The sequence below is a fragment of the Accipiter gentilis genome, chromosome Z (assembly GCF_929443795.1).
Source record: "Accipiter gentilis chromosome Z, bAccGen1.1, whole genome shotgun sequence".
Classification (NCBI taxonomy): Eukaryota; Metazoa; Chordata; class Aves; order Accipitriformes; family Accipitridae; genus Astur; species Astur gentilis.
In genome coordinates, this window is record NC_064919.1 from 86,616,496 (window position 1) to 86,636,568 (window position 20,073).

Here is a 20,073-nt window from a genome sequence, read left to right on the forward strand (position 1 = left end):
CACGAGGGAGCCCATCCGAGGAGCTCTCTAGACCCACAGTCTCTGCAGGCTTCAGGTCCCATCACAAACTGCCTTTTATGTGGCATCCTGAGTGGTTTATCCCTCCCTCTGGCTTGTCTCTTTTCAAAAGTACCATTGTTCTCCAAAAGACACTAAATCTAGTGATAAAAACCACAGCCAATGGCATTTACTGATATTGCAGCCACTCTGCCAGGTCACATTTTTCCGGAGTTTCTCAAGAATTTGTCCTAATGGCTGATGTGCTGCTACACAAAATGGGCCAAGTGGGTTCTCCACAGCAGAAGAAAACTTCTGGAGTTGTATTATATTAATAAAATAAAAAGAAAGCTGCTGGCTTCCAAGCAAGATAGCAAGGCCACTCAAGCTCCTGCATTTGCAATGATGTGTCTCTTCTGTTGTTTTTTCTGGTGGAATATGCATGTTCAGACATACCTTTTCCAACTTAAGGAATAAAGACTACAGAGACTTTCCCTTCTTCAATGTACAAGTTTACCAGCCATTGGTGCCAGCAGGGAAAGACAGATGAATGCCACGGAGTGGCTGGTAGCAAAGAGGCTGCTCAGTGAGCAGAAATGGTTAAAACCAGGCAGGACTCAGGCACAGTATGCAACATGGCTGCTTGAAATACAGTCAGTTTTGGCAGCATCAGCACAGAGGAAAATTATTATGAAAATAAAGCCTGGATAAAATGAAATGTTATGGGTGAATACCAGCTCTGATGCAGCATGGCAATGCTGTCACATCTTCTCTTGGGGCTTATGTGGCTCCTGTGCACCTCGCGGCTGTCACCAAAGCTTGTTATGCTGCTACGACGTATGTACATCAGTGCTCTTCTCCCCGTGGCAAACGGCTCACGTGATGCACACATGCCAGCGCACAACATGTTCACGCTCGTCCAGCAATGCAGGGCATGCAATGGGGAGTAGGCTTCAACGATGGCTGAAGATGCTGTTCCTACCACATGCCACTGCTATAGCTCAAACCTAGGTATGAGGCACTCAAAGAGGCAACTCCCCAACCTTCAGCTCCACGGGTTTCCAGAACATTTGTTTCTTCACTTAGAGCAGCTTTCCAAGATGACCCACAGCCTGGAAAACTAACACCGTGATCTCAGCTACAGCCTCCATCCATCAGGGACGCTTACAAAACCATCAAGGCACAGAAGTCCAACCAGAACAAAGTCCAGGATTATTTCTTCAATGCGAGGGGCAAGAGCATCTCCAAAGTTAAGGGCTGCAAGTGTTGGTGGCATCTGATAAAGCATATGGACTGCCGCCTGTCTGTGCAATCTGAACATTTTGCTTCACTTTACTATTTCAGCACGCCCTCTTCAAGCAGTAATACCTGTTCATAATCTGCTATGCAGGTAACACCTCTCTTTTTTTGCAGACATTTGTTATGTTATGAGCAATACCCATCAAGACTCTCACCCTTGGCCACACGCACATCAAGAGATGGGGGGTGAGGCACCCAGCCCAGCAAAACAAATAAGGCAGTCACTGGAGTTTTCACAACATGTGAAAAATATCACAGAATCATAGAATAGTTTGGGTTGGAAGGGACCTCTAAAGGTCATCTAGTCCAACCCCCCTGCCATGAGCAGGGACATCTTCCACTAGATCAGGTTGCTCAGAGCCCCATCTAACCTGACCTGGAATGTTCCCAGGGATGGGGCATCCACCGCCTCTCTGGGCAACCTCCTCCAGTGTCTCACCACCCTCATCGTAAAACATTTCTTCCTTATATCTAGTCTGAAAGTCTAGTAGGTATCAGTTTTTGGTTTTTGTTTTTTTTATAAAGGCAACATCTAAAGGTGCTGCCCGAGGCAAAAAAAAAAAAAAAAAAAAAAAAAAAAAAAAAAAAAAAAAAGTCAGTTGTCTACAAAGAGAAAGGGCACTTCAAACAGATATCTGCACTGATTAGGACTAGCTGCTAATCACCAGCCTTTGCATCAAGGCAACAGATTTCCCTGCTTGTTTAAGCAGTCAGTCCTTCACCTACAGCAATGCAGAGAATACCGCTACCCTCAGAGGTACATCCAAACAGCCTGGGAAAGGTATGTAGAAATGTCCAAACTTCAAGCCTGCACATCTGGACACAGCTCTCCAACTGTACTAAAAGTTGCACCCATTTTTGTTGCATCAGAACAATCAGAGATGAGACACTGCTCAGTGTTTCCGTATGCAGTTCTCAGCCTGGCAATATCATTAGTCATTGTAATATATGATTTCCTATCAATTTATCTGATTAAATCAGGGATGAACATCCCTGGAAACTCCTCACTGCAGGAAAGGGGATAGTCAAGCCACGGCAATAAAGAAGGGGTTGATCCCAAGGACACTCATGGTTCCCACCACCCCTCTGTCTGTCAAGAAGAGGCAGGGGACATCTCAGTGCACATGTATACATCCAAGATCCTTAGCCTTCACCAACACTGCTTGAAAGGAGGGGTTCTTCAGACATAAATCACAGTCAGAATTTTTCCAAAGTCAGCTTTCTTTAAAAGCAGTAAAGCCATGAGAAGGGACCTAGAACTTATAGGACTTGTTTTCATAGTCATTTCTTCAGAAAACCATCACTAGCAGCAGCAGCTTAAGCAAACTACTGCACAACTTCATCCTGATCTCCGTAGTGAGAGCAAAACCAGTTGCAGTAAAACCGCAGCTGCTCGGAGAGGAAAATATCTGAAGCAAATGAAGGCAGAGCCAGACCCTGTGAATAATTATCAGGGGTCACGCCAGCTATAATCCTAGATCCGACACTAATTCGCAGCGTTGTGGAACAAGTCAATGAGTCTCTCCACCGTGGAAATCATATTTAACCTACTTCTTTCAGGATGCTTGGAGGATTAGTGTTCATAAAGCAATCTGAAGATTAAAAATGCTTTAAGTACTGTAGTTTGAATCTAGCCTGACCACAACGAGAACACCCATAAAGCCCTGATGCACAACAGCCTCTAATACGCTTCTGTGCTGACAGTGCTGCACAGGCTAAAATTGAGCATAGCTATTGCATTGTGTTGTTAGCAATATATAAAAATGCAATAATTTGATTACCACTGAATTGCATCCCCTCAAGTGCTAATGACAGCGATGAAAAAAAATCTGAGACTTGTCTAATTCTGCCTTCAAATGAATAAACAGAAGTTGCGCACTGTGAAGATAAAAATCAGAGCGTTGCAGCGTTGTAACATGAAGAAGAGCTGCCTCTGAAATGGCCTCCGAAGCCAGGAATTATTCCCATTTCAGTGGGATAACTGGAATTTGGAGCAGCATCGCTGCTGAGAGCAGCAGTAGCTTGTTTTACTCATTGGCTTTAATTTGGGTTTTTAGAATACCACGCCTGGTGTCGCCAGTCAACGCCAATACGAAAACACAACTTTGGGGTAGTTGGAATTCTCCCTCAAAGAAACCCAAGGAGAGATTATTTAGTGTCCAGTCAAACAAGAGTGTTTAAAGGCATGCTTTCTGTTTGCATTATCAAATGTCTGCTGCAAATGCATGTTTTATGCCGCAGCTGTTGAAGCCAGCAGCAACATAAGGATGGCTTTTCAAGTGTTATATATTCATCTGGGTCCTTTTTACACTGTATCTTTCATAAATAGCATAGATTACCCTATACAACTTTTTTATTTTCCTCTCCCTCCTCCTCCCCTCCCCTCCCCCCCCCCCCCCCCCCCCCGGTAGATAATTCTTTTTATAGGGTGGCTTATACTGATGGCAGAGAAGAACGAATTTTTTCACCAACAACCTACACCTACATGGGCCACACCACAGCTCCAAAATAAATTTTGGCCAGAACCGTCCCAGAGCTTACCCATCCTGGTACCATCGCAACTGTAAAGATAACATTGCACCTTAATGCAACAAACTAGAGAAAGAAAACAGCAATATCCCACTTCAGCAAGCCCAAATTCTGGTGCAACTTCACTCAGCTGTTGCAGGTGTCTCTGGGGGATGTTAGATTATGCACAGCCCGTCCAGGGTCTTACTCATGGAGATGCATCAAGGATGATGTACCCACCAGGTCCATCCTGTGCAGCTTCGGAGCCTATTTGCTCACACACACCTGGGTTTTAGCAAGAAGCCAGAGAGAAAATATGGGCTTGAATCTCTCAGTTGCTGGAAAAAAGCCTAAAAGTACCAGTTTGGCCCTGAATGGAAGAGGATGAGCATGCAGCACGATGCTCAAAGAACAGGTACCGTGCAAATTAACCTTATCTTCTGCAGCGGTCACCAGCAGCACAAAGCGTTACCTTTCCTCTGTACAACACTATTTAACACGCATATCAATCTGACGTTTCTAACGCTGAGATCAAATACCACTGTGCAAATTAAGATGTCTTTGCAGAGGTCAGAGCGCTTTTATGCGGTGCTGAGTTGAGTTACTCCTCCTGTGAGAGCAGTGGGAGTCCCACTGGTCCCAGCTCATTAAGGTACTTTCTCCCTGGACTGCTTTGTGCAGCCGGCTGGAAATGCCCCTTCAATAGCAAAGAAAATTCTGCATACTCAAAGTTTCTGCAAAATGCTGAGCTGTCTCCAGTCTTTCCACCAATTCCTGAGGGTAAGCAGGAAGGACGACCTTCTCCCAGGATTTATGCTTTGCATACCCCGTTGGGGAAGAACACAGCTCCTCAGCCACACTAAAACGAGGTCAGCAATTCTTTTGTATGCCGTTTCTAACGAGAGCGAAACACGCACCCGGCCAATTTTATCGGCTCTCTGGCACCCTGATGCTCTTTTCTGCGCTGGGATCGCACCACAGAGCATCCCTGCCTCCGACCCAAGCCACCCGCAAGGAGCTGGCCCCTGTGGAGCACTGCAGCCCTGCAGATGGAGAAGGCTTTGTACTGTGTCCTCCCAAAAAGCATCACATAAGGGCAAGAATCATGCCAGTTTTCTTCTCCCCAAGCTTGTGAAATGCTACCCCCAGCAGTTCAGCTCTGTGGGCACCAGGAGGACAAGTCAGTTGCTCTTCCACCCCATGGCAGTCCCAGAAAGAAGGTCCTTCCTACAGACTTCATCACCTCAACCACCATTAGCCGCTGATGCTTGTAAAACTCCTACACTACAATCTAATTATTTACAGTTGATATACATTAGGAAAACCCCAGAAAGAGATTTTCAGAAATGAGTGGGACTGTTGACTTTTGGGCACAAGCTGCAAGTTTTCCTTCCTCAGGTCTCCAGAATTTCACTGATGATGTGGGACAGCAAGCAGTGGCTGGGAGATGGGCAAGGGCAATCGCAAGTCTTTGTGTTCTGATGTAATTATGATGCTCGCAAACACCATTTTCAATGTTTAATGATATTTGGTGTTACAGCTTTCATACCTCAGAGTTCCAACAGTTCTCCTGCATCGCAGCAGCAATAACTTGTCTGAAGTAGCCTATTACGACTCCTTCCAAGTCAGTGATATTTCACACACTCAATCATTACTCTTAGTCAGGCACTGATCTTTCTGTACCTTAAGCTCTCCCATGCCAGTGCTGTCCCATTAAGAGTATTTATGATTTTTCTATAAGGGCTGTCTCGTTTATGATTAAAGCTGTGAGCAAATAGCATCATTCTCATCCCAAATTGCCCAGAAGAAACAAAAAAACGAAACTTAAAAAAAAAAAAAAAGGATCATTTCGTTGACCACTTATCCTCAGAGCATCTCTGTCCTCTGCCACAGCAGGGCCTCTCCTCCAGTCCTTGGGAAACGTTACCTGGGGTCTCTCCCTTTTTTTTTTTTTTTCTTTACATCACCTCTGGAAAAGTTACATCTAGCTGCTTTTGCAAACCCTAAGGTCTAACACCACCATCTGCATGTTTACTGGATAGCTCTTCCAAAACCCTCTCCCCTTCTGCCTATCCCACTTTTAACTCTAAACAGAAGAGATCCCCTTGAGTTTCTCCCCTTCCCAAATGCAAGGATATTGAGTGATTTTTTTCCTTCTGACCCTTTTTTTTTTAGACCAGAGCTTTAGTTTTTGAGATGGCACCTGCTGCAAAAGCCCTGCTGAGCTGCAGCACAGATCAGCCCCACAGCTTGCTACAAAACCCCCGACCCAGCCTCATTCACCAGGAGACCTAAACCCTTCCCTGCTTTTAATATAACACAGCATTCAGCCTTATTTATTGTGCCAGTCTAATTCCTCTTGCATCTCTGTCAGGGGTTAATCTCTCTTTTAACTCCTACCTGCTCTCTCATTGTATGGTTTTAAATCCTCTTGTAAAGCTTGAAATTTGAAGTGCTATCAAAGGACGTCCCCCACTGTGCCCATACCCCTCCCTGCTTCTATTAGACTATGGGTAAGGTCAATGCTGCAATTTCTGCTCTTTTCCAGCCCCAGCATCACACCCCACAGCAAAAGAGAGAGCAGTCATGGTCACGTACAGCCCCACCGGCACCTTTATCCCTGCAAGACACAGATCATTTGTGTTGCCTATTAGTGTAGGCAAGCAGTGATTTTTTACACTTGGACATATGCTTTTGAGAGTGCAATGCAAGACTTGGGTGCATTAGCTTCCAACAAAAATGGAAAGCCACTACTAGAGTTACCCGGCTGCAGTCCAGGTGTTCGAGCATTTAGTGCCAGAAACAGCATGCCGGCAGTGGGGCTGAAAAGCGAAGACATGCTATTTCCATATAACTTATAAATTCAGAATCACACAGTAGATGCTGACCCTGGTTTGAACTGCAGACACCAGGGGTTATCCGGTACCCACCGAGCCGCAGGCAAGACCGGCAGCCCAGATACACAGAAGCTGAACTCATCCACCAAATCACTCTTGCATTTCTTATTTTATTTCTTCTGCAAGAACTATCAACAACACTGCGAGGAGATCCTCACACTGGGAAGGAGGAAATGCCAGTCTAATCAACAGGTTACCAGAACACTTGCCTTCCCATCGACACTGCAAGGGTCAGTTAAGGTTTGCAGAGCTCCTTCATGCTCCTGGCAGAACGTTAAAATGTTCTGCACTTCCAATTTAGCAGTTATACATGGATCAGATCAAGATATTTCTGTCTGGCCACATGGAACAGCTTTGCAGACATCATGCATCTGTGAAAGCATCAGCCTGATGGATGCACAAGTGAATAAAGAGCACGGCACTTCACCCAGTTCATGCACTTAGTAGACTTTTGCAAGTCCTTTATTACTGGAGATGTTTTTCACTGTACGGTTTGATCATTGCACTTATTTTGTGTTTATTAGCTGACATGGACTGCTGCTATGTCATGCTAATTAAAAGGCCCACACATGATATAATGTCGCTACCGTTGCAAGATCCAGATGTGCTAACTGGAAAACACACAGAATATAGAGCAACGAGTTTACAATGCTTTTGCCATTTGATTTACAATTTGAGCAGACCGCCTCACTCCCTGCTTCCCATTTTTGAAAGATGTTTGACAACCTTCGGAGGGCCCATTCTCCTGCCCCATTGCCCACAGCAATGCTATTCATACCACATACCTCTACCACCTAGGGCTGCTCAATATTCCATTTTATTAAGTATGATGCATGATTCTTTTTTTTTTTAAAAAAAAAAAAAGGCATTAAGAAACCTTACTTGGACTAGCAAGTCCTGTCCTGCACCCAGAGTGAACCCAGCCCATACAAAAGGAAGATGAGACAGGGGCCAAAGACAGAAAAACCTCACAAATATATTCGCTACTGTAGCACACTGCAGTGATTTTCCTAATAGACTCAATTCAGCATCTGGAGACCACACACAGTGACTGCACTGTCAAGCTGAGCTGGTCGAGGATAGCTGGGGAGAAGAAAAATGGGGCTGCAGACACGAAGGGAAATATCAAACTAAGTATCTAACTAAAGCTCCTAAAGGCTGGGAATGGGAAGCTGGTGTTGCACAGTCACTATGCAAAATTCGGCCACCTCCACGGAGCTGGAAACAACTGATGGGGCATATTCATCAAGAGGAACATGGGTTAGGGCGAGAAGTGAGAAACAATCCCTGCTCCTGTGTGGAAAGCTGCTGGTTGAGCTGACTTCAGCAGATACAAAGTTTCAAGGGGAATTTTCGCTAGACTCCAGTCTTCTGCCCAGAGCAATGACACACAAGGAAATTAGAGCCACCACTGGGATTTGGGCACACAAGGGATCTTTTGTTTCTCTATAAGAAAAGCAAGAAGCAATCAGCCAGGGCGCCGGCGGCTGTGCTGGCTCTCCAGGCAATCCTGGATGTTCCCCCAAAGCTTTCAGTCCACTTTCAGGAGCGCAAAAGCCTTCTCCAACACCCAAAGGTGTAAAAGGCATCAACACCCAACATACATCACCAGGTACTATCAGGAGGACAGACACTAAAACCAGAGGAGGACATGGTTGCATTGCCCTGCAGATAATGTGTGTCCCAAAGCACAAATTGCTTCGAACCCCACAGCCTCAGCAATCACTAAATGATCCATCCTTCCACCAACCCCAACACTTGACTCCACCACCGCCAGTAGCGGCACTTGGAGCAAATTAACTCCATGCTGTGTGTTTTGCCTAAACCAATATTGTTTCAATGAACTGAGTGTGCTTAGTCTCACACTGGGTATGCAGGGAGTTTCTAAAGAGCTGGTCACTGTAAAAATTAGAGGCTGTCACATACAAACTTGATCACTTGCCTTTTTTTAAGCTGTTTTACGTGCAAGTGCTGCAAAGAACTGTCTGCAAAGCATCCTCTTTGGGAAAAGCTTTCATTTAAAGGGGAGTTTTAATGCACGCCCAAATCATAGTAGGTATTCAGATGCTTTGTGAACTATTTTATCCCCAAAAAAAGGCATCGGATATTGTTATTCACCTTCTGCAGCCCCTTGTCCAGCCCACCCACAACTCTTTTTCCTTTTAAATTAGCATTTCCTGATGACAGGACAACACCGGACACAGGATCCAGCAGAGTTTTACAGCCACCTGTGAAGATGCCTCCAGTCCCATCTCATGGACTCTATTGGCTTAAGGCAAGCGAGAAAGCACAGGACAACGTCACTAACACTTGCACACCAGCAAATGTCTTAAGTTCTGCCCTGGCACCCTGTCTCTACATGGCAATGGTATACTAGAAGCCCAGAGAATTAAAAATCTAATTGCCTCCAACTTTTCTCATTTAAGAGAGAAATCTTACATTTTGTGCCCTTTTTCCTTGCCATCTACTCAATCGCATTCAGTCACCTCCACTTCCAGTCTTCCCAGTGTGCTCTGGGCCACTAATAAAGTTAAAATATACATATACATATTTATTACATACATATATTATGCATTTTATATTATATATAAAATATATTGTATATGTGTGCAAATTTTTTTTTTTTTTTTTTTTTTTTTAAATATCTATATATGACCTTGCCTTCTGCACTGGAGAAGAGCTATTCAAGGTGACTTCATGTTTCCTGATTATGTCCTTACTCTGTTTGTCCTATAAAAACATGACACACCTTGCAGCTTTCCTCATCCAGGTCTTCATGAAAAGGATGAAAAGTTTGCCCTCAGAGGACCACTGAAACTTGAAACCCCGCAGCAAGGGAAAAGCTAGCACCATCAGCTCGCTCACACTCTTGCTCCAAGTTTGCGCTATTTGCCTGTGGCCCCAAAAAAGTCTCAAGCCCCATCTCAGCAATGCTTTTTTTTGAAGGGTTTATTACCCCAGTGCAGTGTCTGATCTCAAGGAAGCAGTTTACTGAGAGTCAGCTTGTAAAGTTCTGCTCTGCCACACAAATGGCACGAATATTATCCCATGGACACATATAAAAGCATGAAAATGAAACCACTCATCGTGAAACTTGGGCGATGAAACTCCACCGAACACGGACAAGCTCACACGGCAACGACTGCTCAGTGGCTCCAGCAAGTTATGTACTCAGCACCTTTTTGCTCAGTGATATTACAAATAACATCAGCTGTTTCCAAGCAGTCTTCCACAGAGAAAGCTCATTTTACCCATTTCATTTTCTTAGTTACATTGAGGACACTCTTGTTGAGAGAAAAACAGAGAAATTCAAACAGAATGCACATGTCTATTATTATTCTCACTTTTCTATGATGTGATTTGCATTTAATTTGGTTTAAGAATGAATAATTCCATTTTAAAAAAAATATATAAGCCTATATATGCATATACATACACAAGCACACACTTACATAGATACATAAAGAAACCCAGAAGGCTAGCCAGAGAGTGGTTTCCTGTTCTCAGTCACATTGCAAATTTGACCTTCTGAGATTGCAGGTTTGAGTTTTATTCCTGATCTATAGGATGCACCAGACATAATGCAACCTTTTAAAAGCTGCAAGAAGAGTGGTGGTTCTGCACACCGGTTTAGGTTTAACATCCTCACAGACCTCCATCCTGATGGCTGAGCTACCCAAGTACCCATGTCCCTCCACACTCATGTGCACCCCCATTGCCTAAAGCAGAGCTGCCGATACAAGGTGTCTCACAGAGTCAGTAATTCAGTTAAAAAAAAAAAAAGGCAAAAAAGTTTTCTCCAACGCACTACCATCCATCACACGTAAAACGCCACCCACACACCCTCCTTAAGGAGCTTCACCACTCTCCCTGCAGCACCGCGGAGGGAAAAGCCCAGATCAAACTGCGGAGAACACAGTGTCCACCCAGAAGCTTTCAGATTTAAAATATGGTGTGCTACATTTTAAGGCACATTTCAAATAACCAGGCGGATTCCTATAATCCATGTTACAATCTTCTCTCAGCCCCATTTGAATCCCTCTTTTGTACCAAAGCCTGCAATTACCATAATACCAGCCCAAGACAGAAAGTACCAGAGCAGCGCTGAACAGCAAGCATCTTGTTTAAGAGCTTTGAAGGTGGCTCTTTCCATGTCCCCCGGCAAACCGAGCACTCCCTACCATCCACAGCCAGCAGTTATGAATTAGATGGGTAGCTGTCAAAAGGAGATTTACCCTGTTAAGGGGGAAAGCAGAGTCGAGCATCCCTGGCTAGAGCTGTCGGTTAGCCCACCGCCTGCAAAAAATATGCAAGCATGTGGGAAAGCACCAAGTCTTCCCAGCACAGACTTCAGGAGAAAAGCAAGTCGTTGCCTTATATTTTAGATGTGTGCCCAGGAAAATCCATGGGTCCTGTCCACACTGGTCAGCAAAACCCTGACATCTTCTAAAAAGAACGGTGCAGCTTGCTGCTCAGGCCTGGATTCACATAACAAGGACACAGTCCTAAGCCTTCCTCTTTCTAAAGGCAGCTCCCCAAATTTCTAAATTCTTCTCGAAAGGGTTTTGCCCAAAGCACAAGCACTTGCAGGAGGTTTGAATTGCAGGCTGGAGTCAGTTTGGGTACAATCCATCTGATCTCCATCCATGGCAATGCTCCTCCAGATGCATTTCTGGATTGAAATCTGTCTCATCTTCGATTAGAAACACATCCTCACTCACTACTTAAAGCCAAGACACAGCAGAAAACAGACTGCAACCCTTGGTAAATGGTTCAGTGCTTACTCTTGCTATTAAAAGCCAGGGCTGTATAAAAATCACAGCTAATCCACAAGCAAATCTAAACACACTGTGCTAGCCCAGACAACTATAATAAAATGATCCCCACTGCAACAACTTTCGGCTTCCCCTCAAGTTCTCTTTTAGGTCATGGCTTATCTGGTAAGAACAAAATCCTGCGTCTATCTTCAGCAACACAACAAACACAGAAATAAAGTAAAACTCACACCACATTCATCTGGCAAAGACACTGCTTTGAAGGACCCATAAATATCTCCAAATATCTGCCCAGTCACCTCCTAACTCAAAATCACAGTGTCTCCATAAAGACGACTAACATTAGCTTCTGAGTTTAGCCCGATTATCTCACCAAATTATCTGAAGTGTGGTTTCCTCTGAGCTATTAAACATGACATTTGCAGAGTGGTTTGAATTTCTTCCAGGAAACTCATCCAAGCAGCAACAGGAGAAGGATCCCCATCTGAACCACGGTTGCACCAAACCCGTGAGCTCCTGAGGACCACAGAGATCCCCATCAGCCCAGTCTGCCCAGCAGTCTTGGCAGCCAATGACAGGGTCAAGTCAGTGAGCAGAATTAATTAGAAATACCTGACCTCAAAGAGATTTCAGTATGAAGAAGTTCTGCACCATGCAAGGGAGGCTGCTGTAGGAACCAAGTCTTGCATCTCACAGAAGAGGGACAGAGCTACAGCACCCACCGGTGAAGATGACCACCATGATGGGGAGATTTCATACCAACATGGGGATATAAAAGTATGATAGAAGACCCCATATTTTCAGCAGAGAGGAAAATCTGCAATTTTCACACTCTTTTCCACAACTTCACTTCAATTGTGTATTTGCAATATTTAATTGCATATTTGCCTGCTTTTGATACAACAGTTAGATCCGACCCCATTGACTGAGCACCCACTCACCTGGCCATTTGCTTATAGGCTTCCTCTGCCACCGCAAAGATGTGAGGATCCATATCCCCCATGTTTTGGCCACTGTACGCATAGATGACATCTTGTTCGTAGATTGGCAGCTGCTCATATGGATTGATGGCAACAAGTACAATACCTTAGAACAGATAAATAGACAGATACGTTACACACCAAGCACAGAGTTAATACTTCAGGATTTTCAGGGCTTGCATTAGTTGTTTTGATCAATTTTTTTAAACATGATGCTTGGAGGGAAAAAAAAAAAAAGGATGAGAAGGGAATGGAGAAGGACTCCTAATTCTTATCTCAGCATCTCCTTCAAAGCGCTATGCTTTGATAGCAAGGCAATAAGCTCCCATACAGCTACAGGCACACTAAACTGGTGAGAAAAGCAAACATATAATCTTCACTGTGTGAAGCCAGAATTTGCAGGAGGAGTGAGAAGAGCTAAACAGTGCCTGAGCCATCACTTCAGAAAAACAACTCCTATGCAACCAAAGCTCTGCCAGACCCAAACAAGTATCCCAGATTTTTCCCTGGCTTAAATACTGAGTTAAATCTTATAACAAAGAAGGTACTCAAATCAAAATGAAATGCATAAATCACAGGCAAGGAATGCAAGAGCCTCCATTAAAGCTTTAATATCTCTTTCCTCTCCAACTCTAGGAATGCCATACCTGCCCACAGAAGGCAGTGAGCCCAGGAATTAATGAGAGGCAAAGCCACACATGGTACTACCTGTGTGCTCAAGGGAGCTGGTCTGCCCCCTGCAAAACTGAAGCACTGACAAATTCCATCTCCAAAGTACCTTCAGGTTTTGCAGGTTTAAATTGTTATCGTAAGGAGCTCCAGAGAGCACGTGGATGGTGGGAGTGGGTGCTGTGCTCCCAGCCCAGCCAATTCAGGGCTCGGGCACACTCAAATTACAGCAAAGCACAGGAACTCGCAGCCTGCAGCAAACACCAGCATACATGACTTGACCCGCAACGAAAGGCAAAGCCCAGCTAAGTCACATTACCTGCCTCCGTGGGATATTAACCCAACAGCTTTACCTCACCATGCCCTGCTCCTCTCTGTTTGCTTCTTGGTTCTGTTAGGGTCACGCATCTCTTTCCCTTAATCGCCAAAAACATGCCTGCAGCCATGATGCAAACCAATCTGAAGGGCTGTAGTTGCCTCAGCACTGGTTGCCAAATAAGCACTTTTCTCCCCTTCTCAACTACTTTATAACCAAAGCACAAGGTACGTTGCACCCATGCAGAGTTTTGTAGCTAAACCTACACTTGCTAAGCCTAAACCCATGTATCTTCACTAGCACAATGCTGTGCTCAAGATTATCATAAACCTTCACGAGACACTGCACTAATGAAACCTCACTGATTTTGGATGAGAGCAGGCTTGCAGCTGACTGGGAGCACACATGCAGCTGCAAAAGGCTGCAAGTTATGCCAGTAGTCTCACATTACACATCATTAAAATATTTAAAGAAAAGTCACCACTATTACCAGCTGCTAAGGCCACGTATTTCATGGGTGTTACTCTAAAGAAGAGTCTCCTCCTGCCAAGCATTTCCTCAGCAAAAGTTGCAACGCTTAATCATAGCTGTACGTACCAGCCTTAACCCTGCCACACAAACAGTCCCCTGCATTTCGCCAAAATCTTGTGACTCATCACTTAGAGAATCGTTAGTCTGCATCACTGCTAGCAAGGTCATCTTGAGTGCCAGCAAGAGGGTTCAACATTCAATATTCTCCAGCGCAACTGAATAAAAATGGCTGAATTGCCTTCTTCCTGTGTTTTTAGGTTGCAGTTTGTTGTCATCCATTCACAGGTAACTGCTGTCTTGTATGGTTTTGGCAGGCCACAATTCCTGGGAATGACAAACCCAAGTTCACAGCTGCTATCCTTCTGCTTTGAATTTATGAGTTTGATGACCCCCAAAGTCATCAAGAAAAGGCAGGAAACAGTGCTGCAAGGTTTTTCTTGCGGTCTTTCAGGAGGAAAACCCGCTATGGACATTTCTCAGTTGGATCGCATCTTTCAGGCACACTGCTGTTCTCCAGTGGTTTGCTAGCTCCTACTTTTTTCCGCAGAGACTGCCAAGCACACACAAAGTTGGCCTCAAACTCATCTGACAAGATGCTTCCACCAACAGTTACACAGATGGACCATGAGCTCAGGAAGTTCACAGTGCACCAACCCTCAAAAAACACCTCTTTTGCAACCTAAAGCTTGTTGGCGCACACTTGTGTCTCCCACCCACTCCAAATTCACAAGCCCTGGACCTTCCTCATGCCACAGCCTCTGGCTTGTGGTCTCAGCGTGTTTCTATGTGGACATGCTCTAACCCACCGCTTTCCAGGAGCTGAACGCATGGCCTGGACACTCACCACAGTACGTGTAGATGTGGTTCGACTCGAGGAACCTGACTTTGAGGTTGTGGAGGACTGCAGGCTCATGCAGGTAGCTCAGGGCTGTCAGGTCATTCTCTCCCACCAGGATATCTGGATTGCGCAGGAAAGGCAGCTCATTTCCTTGGAGATCAACAGGATATTCGTAGAGCTGAAGAGACGCGCACAAGGAACACGAGAACACAGAAAACAACAGCTCCTTTAATGTCTTGTAACTTATCCAAGCATATCTCCATCCTGATACTATAAAATACTTACGCATTCTGCTCTGAACAAGAGCCCCTTTATGTTAAATGCTATAGGAACCTGGATGACACACTACCAGGTGACAGGTCACCCCTTTGGTAAATGCTTTGAGCTGGTCAACAGCTGGTCCTGAGGAACACTGGTGGTCCACAAGCACCAACCTGAGCATACCCAAGTTGTTTTCAGGCCAGCCTTGGTGGCAAACAGCCTTTAGCCAGCTCCAAGCAGTAACAGGTACCATACAGAAAACCACAGCATCATCTGATCTAAGCATCTTCATGCTCTTTGAAAAGCAGCCTCATTTCAAACTAGACTATATTCTTCCCATCCATCATTTCTCAACTCATTTTTAATTCAAGTTACTTTTATACTCAAAACCTTATACCCCTTCAGGCAGACGGCCATGGAGAAGCACAGAGCCCCTGCTGCTTCAATATCTGAAGAGCCAGGTTATGCCGTTGAAGCATACGGCTGCCCATATGCTAACTATTTTTGACTTATCCCCAAATGAGCAGCAGGGCCACCAACTAAAGAAAAAGTGTAATTTTTTTCCTTTGCAGTGGAGGAAAAAAAAGTTGCCTGTGATGTTGCTTCCCACAGGGCGTCTCAGAAAGGGGTCCACAACGCTCAGCTCCCAGCAAAAGCAAGGAATCCCAGTTTGCAAGCAAAAGGGCATCACTACCATTGCATTGGCACTGGATCGCTGCCTGTGCAAATAGCACAAAAAAAGCTGACCCAAGTGCACAAGGACAGGCTTACACAGCACATCTGACAACCTCAGGCTTGTTTTGTACTCCAATTCCACATTGCCAATGCCAATTTTCAAGAGTTTGAACTCAGTCTCACATCTTAATGGCAAACACACCAGGGATCCCTTGTGATATTTAAAAATCAGCTCTTCATTCAGAGGGAGTACTCTTGCATACACAGTACAGCCAGAAACTACAAAATCCATGAAAAATCACTTAAAGCACAAGGACAAAAGAGAAGCACTAAACAGTTGGGTAATGCATGTTGGCTGTCAGGAACAAAAGGCTTTCAACAGCTTCGAAACCCCCGAAGATACATATGCTCAGTATCTCTGTCTGACGCACATGTGCACTGTTTGCCTTCACTAAAGCTTTTCAGCCCAATGCGACTTGGGTCCAGGCAGGGTTTCATACAGAAGAGCATGAAAGAGGGGTCTCTGGGAGCACCCACACTAAGGAGCAGCCTCTTGCACAACCCCAAAATGAGATGTTCCTGTGTTTCACCATAACAGGGACACACTTATTAAGATACCATCTACAACACCTAGCAATGCTTTAATCTCCTTGTACTTTAATGTTGCTGACCCTAAACTCAGCTGTACAAAAAGGCTAGACCTTGCAGGACTTATTAGCCCCTTTGGTTTCCAGGGAAATATCCAGATTAAAGAGAGAGAAAAAAAGAAATCTCCCCACACCCCACACTCCCCCGAGTACTAAAACTGCTGAAGATCTCAACCAGAATAGGATGGAGGTTGCAGCACTCAGCAATACATACAGATGTATTTTGGCAGCCTGAGCACAACAAGCGTGAGGAAGGTGCTGCTGTGGATGAGATGGGCGCCCACCTGCACCCAGGCACCCACCTCTGCTGGACACCCAATAGCACCGCTCATAAAACCTGCCCCAGAGTTGCAGCCTGTAGTGCTTTTCACACCCATCACCAGTTTCTGGCAAAGGCTTGAGCATTGCTGCTTGGTTTCTCCAAGGTTTCTACCTTCTCGCCTCAGGAGCGCAAGAAAAAGCACGTAAAAAACCTGCAACGAGGGTAATCCCTGTGGTATCCAATGCCCCTGGGAGGCAGGGACAAATTGCTGCATGGAATGACTGGAATGGTGGACACGTGCCCGACATGAGCATCATGCTCGCATCATGAGCACAAAGCATCATGTCATTAGAGAAAAGATATGTTCAAAGGACGATTGGTATGACTTGGAATAGAGACTGATAGACACAGGATGGTAAATCCAGAAGATCCAACTACTGGACTGTTGGGCAGGGAGCCCACCAAGCCGCAAAGGACAGAGTGACTCACAGTCCTACACAAACATGCCTGGTGCTTCCAAGGGACAGTAAGGTGGCATCTGTGCATCTCCTCACCCAGATTTATCACCATGGAGGGGAAAAAAAGCATCTCATCTCCAAGAGGAGCATCATCCATCCTTTATCCTCCTCAGAAAGCTGCCCTGTGCTGGAAAAGCAAATTGGGGAGGACAACAAACGCAGCCGGGGCTGACCCAGGAAAAGCCAACAGCACCAGGCACTAGGTGCAGATTTCAACACAAATTACTTTCTTTGCAAACCTGGCACATTCACATACTGCAAACGGCCCGTGCTTGCACTGCTTTGAAAGAAGAATTGTTTTGATGAACAGCCTAATCAAGCGTGTTTCATTCCTGTTCTCCATCTTCCCATTAAGTAATATGGTGAAAATATTCCCTGCAGTATGGAAATGGTTGGCTGGCAGGGGACGTGAATTACTCACCCTCCTCAGAGCATTTTCAATTTGGAGAAAGTGGCCTCTATTAATTCTTCTAAGCAACAGAGCAGATCACCCTCTAGACAATCAAGGAAACCCTACCTGCTCAGTGACTAAAGCTAGTTTAGATGGAATTCTTCATGAAAAATATATCTATTCTTCCTGCTACACCAGGCATCACACATGGGAAACACACCTCGGGGCGGGTACGTAGCATGGCTGCTCCCTTCCCATAAACCACCCAAATTTTGCAGCTCATGTAAATGCCACTGTTAACTTCATCTGCAATCCCCCACTGTTACCCAATGTCCCACCCCATGAGCTTTTTGTGCAGGACAGAAAGCAGCTGCTCTTCCCCCAGCCTCTGTCCTGCTTTGGGAATGATTTATCACTGCCTGCACACATGCCGTGAGCCTGGACTGTTCGTGCATTTGAAAGCAGCACTTGCTAAAAAACGTCTACATTTAAATGAGTTTCTCATTTTTGTCTTTTAGAGCTTTTTTTTGTTTTTTTAAAAAAAACAGAGAAAAAAGGATTTACGTAAGATTACACTTAAAGAGAAAAACTAAGGCACAGAGAAAGCTGTTGCACAGCAGTCACTTCTGCACTCTGTGTGATTTTTCCATCGGTACCCAAGATTGAGTAGATGCCACCAGCCGCGCTCTTTCCAATTTGTTCAGCAGCAAAAACCATAAACTGATATTTCTAACATACTGCTGCTATATAAAAAAAAAAAAAACACCTCATCCTGATATCACAGACGATTACAACTTTGCCAGAGAATGAAAAGAGATGAGAGGGGTCAAGGGCTTTTCTCTCAACCTACTTTAACACAAGTATTTGGGGAGTGAGCAGGCAGGGAAAAACTGGAAGTGCTAAGGCCATAAAACACATTTTAAAATACTTCCTAAAAAATATGAAATGGCTCAGGCTTCTTCACACATTAATTCAAACTTTAAATTACTGAAAAGAATAACAACATGCAAGGGCTTACAGTTTCATCTTCAAGTTTCAGATGGAGGCTTTTATCTCCCTCTTTGTAATCCTTGATAATTTCTGCTGATCTCCAAACTTCATCAGGGTCAGGAATCCAAACCCTAGTATACTGAAGAGGTGAAAAAGAAAAAAAAAAAGGAAAGAAAAAGCTTAAACACACAGAAACCTCAGGAAATTAAATCATAAATAAATTAATTCACCATGGATACAATCTCATACTCATTGTAAAGTCAGTGCAGCTAAACCATTTATTTCAGTCCTGTGTTGTCCGTCGTCGTCGTCCCCCCCCAAATATTCTAATTTTAGATTTTGGGGTAAATTATAGACTAGAACTCTGATTTTCAATCAGACTTTCAGTCAGGCTTCTCCTGGATAAGGTGTACACTGACTTATCAATCTAACCAAGTGGAGTACGGACTCAAGGTAAATGTGAAATTTAATTTTCCTGGGGGAAAAAAAAACAGTCTTCTAGAAGCTTTGATGAAATAACGGAATTCCACCACCCCCCCACCAGCAGACCATACACCAAAGCATATTTCTTTTGCACAAAACAACGATAGGTTGCACCCCACAGAGAAAGCCTTAACCCAGACCCACTGCCATGGTGCTAAGCTGGCCACAGAAGACACCATAGCCAACTTTTTCACTTGGAAGCAAACCTGCAAATAGGCTTCAAGGTTCCAGAAAAACATTTAGATGCAACATTTAACCTTTTTAGCATCTCCAAAGTTCAGGCCACCCTTAAACCTTTGAGAGAAAATCCCAAAAATGGATCCGCACAGACCAGGCAACGTGTCCATAAAGGGACAAAATCCAAGAGCAAGTAGCACTGCTCACGCGTAATGAGATTATGGCGTTACTCAGAGCCACAACACCTCTTGCTAATGAGATTTAATTTGCTTTTATGATGCAGAGATAAATACTCTGCCCAGGCTGCATAAAAGCATCCCCCGTGCCAAACAAGTAACTGTTGCTGTGCTGAGACCTCCAGTACTTGCTCTCAGGAGTTGGGACAAACGCATTGCCAGTAACGCTGCAACCTCCATACACGGGTTTCCCTCACCCTCTACGTCCACCTTTCTTTTTGCCAGAGAAGGTACCAGTTTCCCTGCTCATGGGGCTTCCAGGGCAAGGTCCTGAGAATGAAGAATCCAAAATTGCTCCATCTCTGCAGGGAGTCACCTTGAGTCAGGCTTTTGTTGCTGGACATGGACCCAATAAAGCTATAGCCTGATGCTGGACTCTGCCAGCCAACAGAGTCAACAGGAACCCTTCAACGATCACTTATTTATTGGCACTTTTGGGGTCATGTCTCCCTTAACTCTTCCTGTTGATTGAAATAAGAGCTATATAAACTTATTCTTACACAAACACAAGGGGCTGGGGGGAAATCCCAGCAAACCCAAGCAACACCAGCACTGTAGCACCAAAGATGTTTTTGGCCCTCATCTTAAAACCAAATCTCCAGCACACAATAGCCAAACAATGC

General features: G+C 44.7%; 1 protein-coding gene across 4 annotated transcripts in view; it reads right to left on the reverse strand.

Moving 5' to 3' along the window:
- MYO5B (myosin VB) overlaps positions 1 to 20,073 on the reverse strand; it is a 152,594-nt gene that overhangs the window by 102,642 nt on the left and 29,879 nt on the right. For all 4 annotated transcript variants that reach the window (XM_049794237.1, XM_049794235.1, XM_049794236.1 and 1 more), the window contains exons 2-4: positions 18,583 to 18,693; positions 14,817 to 14,988; positions 12,418 to 12,562 (exon numbers count right to left, since the gene is read on the reverse strand). In XM_049794237.1, the coding sequence (XP_049650194.1) occupies positions 12,418 to 12,562; positions 14,817 to 14,988; positions 18,583 to 18,693 (428 nt within the window). The remainder of the gene's footprint in view (positions 1 to 12,417; positions 12,563 to 14,816; positions 14,989 to 18,582; positions 18,694 to 20,073) is intronic.